This window comes from Ambystoma mexicanum, chromosome 8 (genome assembly GCF_040938575.1).
Source record: "Ambystoma mexicanum isolate Mex_15411 chromosome 8, UKY_AmexF1_1, whole genome shotgun sequence".
NCBI lineage: Eukaryota > Metazoa > Chordata > Amphibia > Caudata > Ambystomatidae > Ambystoma > Ambystoma mexicanum.
In genome coordinates, this window is record NC_090929.1 from 1,177,051,226 (window position 1) to 1,177,065,419 (window position 14,194).

Consider the following 14,194-nt stretch of genomic DNA (forward strand, 5'->3'; position numbering starts at 1 on the left):
GTCACACATTGTGCTGACTCTGGAGGCAGCCAATGTGCAGTCATTAGATTACAGAAGCCATTCTTACTTGGTGGCTACACCCGTAGTATATGGAGTAATGCACTCTCTACTGTTCATTATACAGATCTTGAGTATCACCAGGGAATCCTGACTGCAAAAGTGGAACAAGGCTGAAGTCTAAGTACCATGTGGTGCCGTGCAGTATACTTCTACTTTACCTTATCCCTGATAATACATGGTCCTACCACTTTCCCCTTAATTCTGGTCTCGTTATCACTATGATGTAAGAAATATACCCGCTTTTGATATGTTGATTACACGAGGATGAGCTGTAAACACACAGCAATATAAGGCTTCTGTCACAGACATGTTCAAAGCAGTTTTACAAACAGTCCATTTAAAAGCAATCTTTGTGGTGTGGAATAAGTGGTTTTGTGCAGCTATATTCCTGATTTGTATGCTAAAGCGCAGCAGTGCACTAACGGAGTGAACTACCATAAATGCCTCCATATTTGTCGACAAATGGCTGCGACTTGACGAAAACATACATTCAAAAGAAAGGAACCTGAGCAGCTTGGTATAGCTTTAGTTTGGTGTGTTGGTGGCCATTGGGATTCTATGGAGAGCGCTCTTTCACTAGTGTGCTGGCTCTGTCAACAGCCATTGTAATGTCACTAAACAACCGCAATAAGAGCAGTGATGTTCGTCTTATTCTATGGTTAGACATGCATATAATGTTATGTCCATGCTTTCATATAGATATTGCAGGCAGGGGTATTGCTAGGTCTGGAAAAGATCCGGGGCTACACTAATGTCGGGATTATCGGGACTCGGGGCCAGCAAGCCTTTTGGTTGTAGTCCCTTCGATTCTGTCCGTGGCTACAACCAAAAGACCTGGGGCTATAGCCCACTAAGCCCCACCCCTCGCGCTGCCCCAGCAACGCCTCTGATTGCAGGTTTCCATATATTATGAAGGTACCTTGTTCTAGTAATGTGATGTACAATATGTCATAAATGTTAACACCAGAGATGCTTCAATAGAGAGATGACCTAATGCAAAGGCGCTCTTTGCACAGGATCCGATGCTACAACAGAAAGCCTAGACAACAAAGCGTGCGCCTTCCTCCCCCTTTCTGTCTCCTCCTAGCCCCTCCTATTGTTTCCTCATTTTCTGAGCTTTGTTAACTATGCCCCCAGGGTCCTTCGGGAAGGCCTGCTTCTTTCAACACTGCATTTTTATTAAGGCTGAAGACTTGATAACCAGTTTTGCAATTTATCTGGGCTAATGTGTCTGCTTTCCATTTCAGGCACGAGTGAACCCCATCAATGTCACTCCACCTATACAAGCCATAGATCAAGATCGCGACATCCAGCCACCTTCGGATCGACCCGGCATCCTCTTCTCCATCCTCGTTGGTTGGTATCCGCTAAGCATGCTATCATCTGTAATCAATCACTATTAAGACGTGGGCGAGTGGGAGTGAGCGCCAAAGTAGTCACATCGAAGCGGACACATCAACGGAATGTCTAATGTTACACACACAGATTGAACGTCTTCTTTGGGAATAAATAACACACATTTCCATTTCTAGCAAAGTCAACTCCGCATAAAATAGCATAGCATTAATTCAGAATGAAGTATATATATGTGTTTCTCTTTATGACCTGTTTTAATTGGAAAAAAATGTAGCTGCTTCCGAAAGTATGTCTGTGTGTCTCCGTAAAACAAAAAACAAAAAAAGAAGGCATACAAGGGTGTAGCTGATGTTTGAGGGGGGGGGGGATGAGAGGACAGTACCTCGCAAAATAAGATCACTGCAGAAGGAGGCCAGAGAGATAGATTAGTTAAAGTAGTTAAGGAAGAGTGCTGCAATCCCATCATGTTAATGTTAATGTTAAAGGATATTTGCACCGCGCACTATCACCACCAGAGTGGTCCCCTGGCGCTCTGGCGTCTCTGAAAAAGGGGGGAGGAGGGTGGGTTAGTGGGAATAAGCTGGATAAGTGCAAGAGAGCAGTGATGTGCTGTTGGCAGGCTAAGCCCGGTGGGTCCGTTGGCTGGGCTTGGGGTGTTTTACGGTCGGTAGCCATCGTGTGCTGTTGTGCAAGTCTATGTGTGGTTTGTTTCGTTGTTGCAGTGTTGTGAAGTTTGTGCGGATTGCAGCGTTTTAGGCTTGTGGTTGTGTTTGGTTAGAGTTTGAGAGGTGTATGCGAGGGATGAAATTGTTAGTAGATTGGTTAGTTGGCATTGCTGTCCTTGCAATTATGGGATTCCATCTAGGTGCGGCACGTGCTAACATTCACATCTCCATCCAGATGTGACGCAGGACAAAGTTCGGAATTCTAAGTGTAAACATCATGTAAACATCACCTCGGTTAAAGATCCACCATGTTTTTTTAAGCAAGTAAGAATGCTTCCTAGTAAGTTTTTACTTATGGACTGGTGCATCCAAATACAGTTCACTGGTCCACATGAAACCTAATATTGCATCTATTTAGATGGTTCCTTTAAGCACTGTGTTAGAGAAAGAGCATGCATCCTAACTAAAAGGTTACTAAGGACCAGCTTTCAAGGTGACACGTAAGAATATTGGGCGGAACTCCTAAAATGTTAACCGCCACCATTAATCCACCACTAATCCTTACTCCGTTTTGCTCACGTATGTTTACAGGAGTCTATTGTGATGCACTGTTTCCGCAAATTTTTTATTGGATATTTTGAATCCGCCTATATAGCCAAATGGAATTTCAAGGCACATCCAGACAAGGAGGGGTGGGGGGGCCGGGAACAATACCAATCCTACTAGGTCTTGAAATATTTGGAATGTGCAGGTTCCATAGAAATAATGCTGAGGAGGGGAGGTGAAGGAAGGGGGCAGGGAAGAAGATAAACAGCAATATTCCTACTAGGTTGTGAGACGATTCGGAGCGCGCAAGTTCAGTAACAGAAAAGAGGGGAGGGTGAGGTGCAGATTAGAATGGGATGAACAGGGAAGAAGACAAACTTAAACGCTCCTACGACAATTTGGAGTGTGCAAGTGCGGTAACAGAAATGATTGGAGAGGCGGAGGAGGCGAAATGCAGGAAAGGGAGGAAGTGTAATGCTCAGGAGGGAGGGAAGAGAAGGGATCATTAAGTGCAAGTGAACAGATTAACTTGTGCTTTTGAGGAGAGAGTGCCCAAAGAAGTGCTAGAGGGGAAGCGGGAAGGAGCACAACGGCAAGAAGTGATCAGAGTCTGCCAAGGCTGGAGCAACGGAGGCAAAGTTGTTCTTGAAGTTCATGAGAAGCAGGGGATGAGACACTCGCAGAGCGGGGCCCTTCAAAGAGACCTCATCAGGTGAAGTGGGAGAGAAAGAGGACATTAGGAGGGAAGGGAGGAGAAGGAGAAGGCTAAGGGAGGCCTGAGAGCAGGGGAGGGAGAAGCACAAAGCAACTTCAACACAACAGAAATGCATCCATCTAGAATCAAGGATAAGGGAAACGTCTAGGATTCAGTATATGATATGATATGGCGTTCATAACGCACCTATACACAAGTGTTTCAAGGTGCAACTAGGCAAGGGAGGGCGAACAGAGGGAAGAGAGAGACCATGATCCTCCTAGGCCAGGGGTCATTCAGATTGTGCAAGTGCATGGGAAGTGGAAAGGTTTGGGTGGCAAGGGGGAGGGAACAGTGCCCTACATGGGATAATAGAATAAATAAACAATAAGTACAAGTACTGCCAGCTGGTGGCAAGTGCAAGGGTAAGTTCAGACATCAGGTGTCAAGTGCTGGTAGCGGGACTGTAGGGATGCAGAAACCAGTCCCCAAGTGCAGGGGTTGCCAGGAAGGCAGTGCAGGTGTGCGACTGGTGGGAGAGGAGACCTGGGCCCGAGATCAGACGGTGACCAGGTAATCAGTGCACTTTCATTTTCATCCAAGAAGTTCAGCAGGGGAGAGGAGGAGAGAAAGCATAGAAGACAAGTAAAAACACCTACATACACAATTCCTGGAAAGGAGGAAAAGTCTAAGTTTCAACATATAGCAGAAAGTAAAAACACCTCGATACGATTTTCCTGGAAAGGGAAAGTGGAAAATAGCCTAAGGAAAAAAGCCTAAGCTAATTATCATTCATTCAACTGATTTTATTGTGATGATCTCCATTATAAGTAAAACAGATATCACAATTCGATTTTTTGTTCACGTGGGCTTAGGCAGTATGTTACTGATTTATAATGCTGACTGATTGATGTGTTCACGTAAGAATGTTCTCCACTTATCCGCAAGGGTCCTTCTTTGAGAACTTCTTTGGATCCTCCAAATCATGTGACTCCTGATTACCTTGTTTCAAGGTGGTTAGTTACAATCTTTTGACAGAATGAAATCTGCCACAGAAAGCCTCACTGGTGTCTTTTTAAATATAAGGAGTTCAGATTAGTGGCTTCTGCTGCAATGCTAGGTGGGCTAAACAGGCTCGTTCATAAAAAATAAAAAAATAAATTATTGTGGCTAATAAGTGTTGATTGCAGTTGCCACCCAAATGTGCCTACCACTCCACATGTTGCACTAATGGATCATTGGCATCCTTATGCTTACATGTATACTTTCTATTGTGCACTATTGACAAACAGCTGTAGGGTAACATAGCCACCTTTCAGGAATAAAGTCACAAACGAGAGAAAAATGAATACATGTCATGGTGAAGAATAATCTTAGGACACAGTACATTACATGCTTATTGTCCTTGGGAACGAGAGTATACTACTATACCCTGTAAATTTGCAACCTCACCTTGGCAGACCCACATGTGTTAGAGGAAGAATAATTGTAACACTTTAACTGCCATTAATACCCATATATATGTTCTCATCTCCACAGTAAAGAATCGCAATTCCAACAGGGAATGGGTTAATCAACACAGGCGATTGCCCAAAACCTTTCATACGAGAATGGAGTTTATTTTGAACATGAAGCCCATGATAAGTCTTTGGAGTTTTGTTTATTTTGTGATATCAAATGGCTGGGTTTCAAGTGTACTTAAAGTAGGAATTTGGACAGGCATTAATACAAAGTAGCTTATCCCCCGAAGGACGTTGTGGTTTGTCCAGAACAACGATATTTAAAACCTGCCTGGTTTGTGTCATTTAGAATTCCTCAATACAGCCTGTAAGTGATTGAAGGTGATCCAGTTTGCGGATGACTCTCGCTGCAGAGCATTCTCACAAAAGTTAAACCAGGTGGTTTGTATCTGGCCCAGAGTGCCTTTTGTTCTTCAAGCAGGATACCCTGTGTTCTTCAAGCGAACAATTATAACATTGCATCCACATGCCAAAGGAATACTTATAAGGGCAGGGCTGGATCCAAAAGAAATTATTTGGTTCAGGACAGCAGGGGGTTCTTATGCAAATCGTTGTTATTGCAGTCACAGTGCTTTGTTCCCAGGGGTGGGGTGTAGACATTAGTAGACATAAGGTAGAATGTGAGATCCGGGACAGGGAAGATCCCATTCACCATTTTTGAAACTTCCTGCATATTTTATTTCTGCCTGCACTACCAAGTAAAGGAACCAGATGTTCTAGGGATTGTGAGACAAAGAGGGTTATACTCCAATTAAGAAGTCCTCATTGGATGTGTGGTGGAGGCTTTGAAGCTACCAATCCCCTTGTAAGGTTTAGCATTAAATCACATGAGATTCCAAAACACTGGTGTTTATTTGATGCATTGGTTGACAGTTTGAAGTCCACTTCCATAGGGATGCAGAAACTCGACCAGAGGAGGGAAAGACTCCCTCCAATAATGTTTTTTGGAAAATATAAGGGACATAGGCAGGAAGAACGTTGGAGCTTGGGTACTGTGCCAAACCATAAGAAGGACTCGGACAAAAGACTGGCATTGTTCAATCTTCTTTATCCAAAGTAAAGGAAAACTTCTAACTTGGCCTACCTTGATGAGGAAACTTAAACTTGTCAAAAGCAAACAGTGCGTAGTCCAAAATCTGATGCATCTAATCTGGCCCTTACACTTTATGGAACTAAAAGAGAGTCTGGATCAATGGTCTCTATCTCAGGCGTTTGCCTGGCCCAATCACTTGGATGGCTTGTAGTTAGATTCCAGTTTGTCAATGGGATAAAACAGTTCACAATGGAACTAGAAGAGACCGGAGGTACTTATTTACCGACCACTTATAAACAGCCCTCCATCAAACTTTTGATTAAACAATACACTATGTTTATATGGTCACTTGCTTCCCCACTATCCATTTTTGATTTTATACCTCTTACATATGATTTATCATCATTATATTGTCACATACCACACCGGTTTGTATCAAAAATATTCATTAATTGTTTTTTAAACACATTGTTAATAAAATACTTTTTTACAATTTTCTTTTCTATATTTGTAGGACTTCTCTATACAATTGTCAAACACACACACATATATCTCAATGAGTTACAATTTCACTATGCACATCTAATAACCTGTGGTAATTCATTCGTTAACAATTTTTTTGAGATAAAAATTTCATAGGGATCTGTTGTTTGCTCCCCTCTCTCATAGAGAAGTGCATCCCAGTCCATAAAACATTTCACTCTGTATTCATGTCACCCATGCTTACTTTCATACTGCATTCAAACCATACCCGACATGTTTCATTCCTTACACACTTTCATACAACTCACTAGGAAATTCTTCAGGGGTAAAAACTTTTTTTTTATACCACATTTCATTTCGATGTTCAATTATGTATGTCTTCTTATAGAAGTTTTTCTAAGGATCCACTATCAATGAGGTCCATTCCATGAGGTCCAACCATCAAACGGATAACTATGGGAAGCAAGAATGGGATATTCAAATTTTAGTGTTTGAGTCGCATCCCGGTTTACATTTCTAGTATGTATCACCTACTGCCTTTACTAGCAGCACTCAGGAGTAAATTATTTAACTAGCTCCTTCTACATATCCATTAAAACATTTCGTCCCTCCATCTGACAAACACAGGCTATCAAAGCAGTGTAGGTTTTCCAATATTTAATGAAATTATTCTCAGTTTGGTCTCACCCGATAGTTAGCTGATGTCAATTATTAATTATCTAGGGTAAATTCTCATCCGATTACCACAATCTTATTCACTTCTTCTTTTATTGTCTTCTTGGTCTGTCACCTTTAGACCAGTTGCTCTGTTATGGCGACCTGGGTAGTTGGCTACCGGATACTGTCTTGAAACAATCTCTGTGCTCTTCCCCTATTTAAAGTGAAAAGTACTGATTTAACTATACCATTTTTCTATTGTTTGGTCATTTATCTTTCATTTGCTGTTCACCTCTTGCATCATGTCATCTTAAATTTTCTCATACTGACCTGATCTTATTGTAGATCCGGTTCCTAATGCTAGAGTGGGCTAGCAGCTTCTGGGGTCTTACTCTCTACTGTTAGGCTTGAGCAAAGTCGTCCAATCCTTCCTTTATGCCATGTATTCCGTATCTATTTTTCTACAATAGACAAACACAAAGCGCACTGCGTCTTACTCTTTATGGATTATCTACTTTTTGGAAGCCTCTCTCTTCCCTCGCTGTCTGCGCCGGTTTGATCTTCATACCTGTGTCTTTTCTTTTTTGTTTTCCGCTCTTTCCAGGTTCCACGGTTTCAGCTTGTGCCCCGTCTGTCTCGGGCTGTATCACGTTGTCTCACACAGCTGGCGTCTCTCTCCACCTCTGGCCATTTGTGGTTGCCTGCGTTCCCTTATGTTATACGTCTTTATATACTATTTCTCTGACCATGTGACAAATTTGTCACGTGATCCAGGGATGCTACGTTCACCGTTCGCCTCCTTTTTAACTTGTTTATTTACATTGGCTGCCTTCGGCCCCCTACTCGCTCAACTCGAAGGCTCTGCAACCCAGGCGAGAAGCTGTCAATCTGACCCCACGCTCTAAACCAGGCTGCGCGGTGCCCACACTCGCCTAGCAAAGGTATATTTTGGAGGCTGCGGGGCCATCTTACTGTTTCAGCCATGTCTTTAAGGGGTCAGTGAATTATCACTCTGTTTTCTCATTCAGACCCAGCTCTGTGCTTTTTGTCAGAAAAATCAATTATTTCTCTTTTCTAGCTAATTTTCTTCTGTCAAGATTAGAGTCATTTGTTTGCTTCACCAAATATACTACTGACCATCTCAAATCTTCCACTTTATGTACCATCTCTATAAAGTGTTCCACTAGATGAGCAGAATGCACTCTATTTTTTATGCAGCTTTTGTGTTCTGTGATGCGTGTTTTGATTTTTCTTTCTGTCTTCCCTATGTAGATCTTTTTACAGGGGCACCAGATCACATACACAACAAAACTAGAGTTACAATTCGTCAGCACTTTTTGTTTCCAAAGGCTTTTAAGACCTAAGTCAATTTCCGTTGTTTTTTTTGGTTTGTTGACAGCAGACACAGGACCCACATGGATAGTGTCCTTCTGAAGCCCGCAATCCCCATGTTTCTGTTAGGGTCAACTGTGGTTTGATCTGCTTAGTAATGTCGTTTCTCATGATTTGATCTGTTATCGACCTGCTTCTTCGAAATGCCATCAGTGGTCTCTGTAGTGGTACTTTACCTTTTTCCAGAATTCTCCAATTTTGATGGATGATCTTCTGTATACTGTTGGAGAGGGCACTATAAGGGTTAACAAATACTATGTTCTCTTTGTTTTTTCTTCTAGGATTTTGTTCCAGAATTGCCTCTCTGTTGTTATTGTCGGCTCTCTTCATGGCCCTTTTCGTCAGCCTAGTAGGATAGCCTCTCTTCTGTAGATCACTTCTCAGTCTCTGGGCTCCATCTTTATAGCCTGCATTATTCGTGCTGTTCTTTTTCAGCCGTAGAAACTGGCCAAAGGGTAAATTATCCCATGTGTGTGTTGGATGAAAGCTGGTATAGTGCAATAGGGCATTGCGATCCGTGGGCTTTTTGTATGGTTTCACATACAGTTTTCCTTTCTCTGTATTTACTTTGATAGTCAAAAAAACAGTTCACAACATTCCTGTAGACTTTGCTTAATCAAAACCAAGTATCCTTTGCATGGTTCCCTCTTAACACAGTTCCCTTTATAACAGTTTTGTAGCCTTTGGACTTCCCATAGTCCTGCAGCCCTCTCACACATGTGCATGCTCTCAACCAATGTAATTCACATAGTGTGCTTGCCCACTCGGGCTTCTCAGGCTCCTGTAACCTTGTTGGTTTCCCCACGCTTGATACAAAGTGTATGCCGTTCCTTTTCACTCACATTGGGTGCTTGCCCAGTCAGGTTATTCATGGTCATATAACCGTTTTGTCTCTCCCAGTCTGGATGCAAAGTGCTCGTAACTATTTCAATCTGATTCATGGAGGGTGCTTGCCTGTTTGTGTTTCTCAGGATCCCAAAAACCTTGTTGGCTTTCCCTGTCTTGATTCAAAGTGTTTGTACTTTTCACAGGTAATCTCTCTCATTTGATTCTCTGTTGCTTGTCTCCGAAGCAAATATCCTTCAGGCATAGAACTTGGGGTTCTGGACTCTCACTGTAGTAGATCTGGTTTCAGCATCCATTAGCAAGACAACCACAGTTTATCTGTGGTCACAACACCAGAGGAAATAATGGGTGCTTCCCTGGCTCTGCCTCTTACCCCAACCTTAGCTTCTTGATCAGATGGGGCACCAGCCTTCCGTCATCTGGCTAGCATTAGGCTCACCTTCCATGCTCCAGCAGGCTGAGTGAATAAGCATTGCCCCACCCCTCCAGGAATTCTCTTCTCCGTAGGCTTGCCTCTGCAAAGGAATCACTTCCCTCCCTGCGTGGGAGTATCCTCTCCATTGACAGTTCCCCCTGGGATTATGTACATCATCACAAACAAAGAGGTTGTGTCCTTCTTTCTTGACTGTGGCGCTGAGATGAAAACCAGCATTGCCTGAAGCCAAAAAGAGATGGATGTAATGACATTGGTCAAAACAGGAGAAAACACAATTCTTCCAAGTCCATTGTAGGCAGACAATGTTTTCCAGACTGGGAGGTCCTTATTACACTGGGTGTCTTTGTCCCCGAGAGGGGAGTCACACCCAATAAGGTCCCACTTGATCAGACCTTTAGGGAGGGTCTTGCAGAGGGGGCTCACCCCCGTAGCCTCACACGGGTGGCTCTCCTCTGGAGAGAAGAGACGAATCGACCAGATTCATCACAGTACCCAGAGGGAGAGAGAGTGGGTGGTAGTCACTTCTGCCTGCTGGATTAACAGTTAAAGGCAGCAACACTTTCTGTAGATCCCTGCAGCACCCCAACCCAAACCCCAAAAAATAAGAGGCAAAACCAAGAATGTGTGTCAGTCTTCCCTATGAAGAATGGAGAGTTTCGGAGAAGTGGATGTTTAGCAGATGAGAGCACTTTGAAAAGATCTCTTGGATATTTGCTTGCTAATGTGATTATATTGATGAAGAGTTATTGTCTTGCAGCATACATTTTTGTTGTAGATTACATGTGTCCATTTGATTGCAGCCTTGTTTCAGTGCTTTATTTTTTAATGTTTTATTCTGGTAAAATATTATGACTTTCAAATTTCATTCGTGTATACTGTGACGAGTGTGATGACATGGCGAACAGAAGGGTCTCAGACTTTGGGGTCTTGTTAAAGAAAAAACTTTATTATGCAGGTGTTGTCCAAAAAGGGTTTAAATAATCAAGCAAATTGTTCAACCACAAATGATTTAGAAGTCCATCCCTGTGTGAATAACGCAAACTGAAGGTGTACTTCAACTATGAAGTAAACAATTACTAAAACTCCCAAAACAAACTTGCCTGTTACAACTAATGCTTTACCTTAAAGTATAGATTTCCTGTATCAACAGTTCCTTGAAGTTCCTTGTCAGAATAGCTAAATCAAAGGGTGCAATGACAAATATAAACTTAAATTCCTTCCCGTGAAAGGTATTGAGGGTAGAATATCTGACTTCAAGTCCTTCCCTAAATAACACAAGTCCTACAAATCGAGATTTTCTCTTACACTTTTCTCAGATAGACAAATGACAGGGCCGCTTATGCGAAGCAATCAAACTGGGACTTGCAGTTGTTTTCTAGGTGCAGGGTCTCTTAGGTAAGTGGTCTGCTGGGTCCTGCACTTTGGTTCTCCATCTCTCCTTCAAATAGTTCATCTCTCTCTCTCTCTCTCTCTCTCTCCATGACTCCACTTTCCTTCAGCAGTCTATCATCTTTACCTTCCTTCTCTATTTCTTATTTTGCTCCTTATGTCCTCAGGGAATTGGATTGTTGCCCCTCTCCTCTTCAGGGGATTCTTTGCATTTGCCCCTCTTCTCCTCAGGGGTCCTGCTTCTGTCCTCCTCTCTCTCTACCAGGATCTTAGCAAGGTGTTGCCTTATCCTCTTGTCAGGCGGGCCAGCCATAAGCCACTATGTGTTCCCGTCTATTTAGTAAGTACTTCCGCATAGTAATTTAGCTGGTAGATTCAGACAACTGTTTCAGTTGTCATTTCAACCCCGTGCAGATATTTCTTTCATTTGGACTGCTCTGGCTTTGGCACGTCAACCTTTAGCAATTATAACTTTATCTTTATATAAAATGAACTTTCCACCAAGATGTTCACAACACATTATACACAGACAGATGCTCACTCAGCACTCCTTAACCCGTGAAGTATAAAGCCCTGGTTTCCGGCCACCATCATCGCCTGCATCACCAATCATGAAATAATTATATAAGCAATAGCCGGGTGCCCATTGCATGCGATTTGACAATGATAAAAATAATTTTGCATTGCTTGAATTATCACTTCGTCCATGTGGTAGTGCCCACAGACTATGTATTACACATCTGTCTGCAAAAATGAAATACCCCCTGCAGCGTTCAGAATTACCAACAATAGATGGTAAGCCAATAAAGTGGACAGTGTACATCATGAGCAGACAACCTCATTAGCACCCAAACCAAGCACCACCAGTGAAGAAATGAGAGGGTGAAGGAGATTTACAAATCAAGATATTTTCCAACTAGCACAGTGGCATCAATTGATGAACATGAATACACCTGCTGTTAAACAACGGAAAAGGTGGACATGATGGAAAAACTATGGTGAGGGCTACAGAGTCTTGTAGGGACGCTTATGGTTAACTGTCGGCACAGAAGCCTGCTACGGATCAGGCACAACCCACAATAGAACAAGGCGGCCAGAAGTTAACCATGGTGGGCAATCCCCTCCCGTCTGCAGCCTTTGACATGCCACAGTTCCACTTACCTCTTCACATCACTGTGTTACCTTTTATTAACTTACTTATAACACCTATAACTGAAAATGTTCCCAGCACCCTATCCTAACCCATTTTACCACTATTTCCATCCTACCTATACATAACAACCCTAATACATAAATGAGATAAATAAGTAAATGTACATTTGAAACAGCAACTGTATGAATTTGCAAACACATATATAAACAATATACAGTTTAATACTGGAAAACTACATACATTTGCATGATCACAGATAATATTTATTTATTTCATATAATATAGTCGATCACAACCTGCGTGGAACACCTCTCATTGTAGTTCAGAGTTATGTTGGTGGGGCCTGCTTGTCGTTGCTGTTTCCTAGGAGCTGACATGGCCCCAGGGCACTGACCATGTTCAGACGGTCCCATGTGCCCCATGTGGGCCACCCCCACATGACTATTGCTCTGCTGTACAATAACATGTCCTGCAGCACCTCGTGCCTTCGTGGGACGCCACATTCACTGCCACCGGTGGGAACCATCATTTTTTTTTTCTTCCATGGCTGCTCCATGCCCGGGGCAGAGGGTGAGCGGGGGTTGCTGCAGCAGTTACTCTGGCAGCCACAGGCAAACACCTCAAACTCCACCTCAGGGAGTGTAGAGGGTGGGTCCTGCTCCTATGAGGCACATGTGGGTGGGATAGCTCAGTCCTCAATGCGGCCAGGCTACAGCAAAACTACACCCATGCGGCAACGTCCTTGTAGTCTACGACTTCTGGTGCTTCACTGCGTTGCCAGCTTGACAATGGGCGGGGTGTACTTCAGGTAGCTATCCTGCCATCTATTGGGCTGCTTCTGACATATGTTTCCCCACGTTCATTCTTCCTGAAAGCCCCCCATGTCCTGCTCCTGGGCAGGCAAACAAGGTGTGTGGTCATGCCGCCTGGTTTCAGGCAGCTCCGCCCATGCAGCTCTGGTATGGGCAGCCCTGACCTTCCCCTGGGTTCCCCTGCATATGTGACATGGAATTTCTTTAATTTCTGGACGTTCCTGGCTTGGCCCCTAGGTGAGATAATGTGGTTTCAGGTCAAGTGGGTGCTGGGTCGCACCGGACATGCAGCTGGGCTCCTGGTTTATGCTGTGCCACTCCTGTATACATAAGCAAGCTTTTGCAGTTGTCCTAGCCTGGAGTGCTGCTCAAGGTCACAGCACACGAGAGAGTGCTCTGTATGCCTCCCACTGACTTCCTTGTCTCCATTAGACCGTTAATCCGAACGGTTTTTTTGATTTGTTCATCATTCTCTCCCCTGCCCATTCCATTTCATGGTCACTGGAGGCCCTTCCATTGTATGTTCTCCTGCATCAACGTTGCGTCCAACCCCACTGAGGGGCTCGGTGGTTTATTCCACAACAATGAATAGGTAAGTTTACACAGGAAACACAAAAGAACTACATATATACATTTACATAAAATACTCCCCCACCCTGACATCTGTGAATTGTATTCATTATGTCGCCTTGGGCAGTGTGATGGGCGAGCCGGTGCCTCGGGCCGCCCTGTACTAACATGCACACGCATACAAGCACTGAGACATGACACATGCAACCATGCTTTTCAAGGTCCCGGCGGCAACTGCCGCACGGACGTTCTTTATTCAAAACGCGCATGCGCAACCCAAAACGAGGCTCGCGCATGCGTCGTGTATGCTGACGTCACATACTTTTTTTTTTTTAATTAAAACAAACTTACATCAAACACAACAGTCCAACATGGAAAAAGATAAATGTATCCTGTCGGGGGTCGCTGACCTGACTAGGACGCCAGCTCAGTCTCCTGAGTCCAGGACGTAGTCCTTAAGCCGACCCGGCGGCCGGCGATTATGTCGCACCAGATATCGGGGACTGTTCTGGGGGATCGCTCCTGGGCACTCCACCCGCGGCAGCGCTTCTGGTGGGGCATCCGTTCTGGGGCTCTCCGCCC

General features: G+C 43.7%; 1 protein-coding gene across 4 annotated transcripts in view; it reads left to right on the plus strand.

Annotated features, from left to right (window-relative positions):
• Positions 1–14,194, plus strand: part of PCDH15 (protocadherin related 15) — a 3,978,145-nt gene that overhangs the window by 1,595,244 nt on the left and 2,368,707 nt on the right. For all 4 annotated transcript variants that reach the window (XM_069611238.1, XM_069611242.1, XM_069611241.1 and 1 more), the window contains one exon: positions 1,308–1,416. In XM_069611238.1, the coding sequence (XP_069467339.1) occupies positions 1,308–1,416 (109 nt within the window). The remainder of the gene's footprint in view (positions 1–1,307; positions 1,417–14,194) is intronic.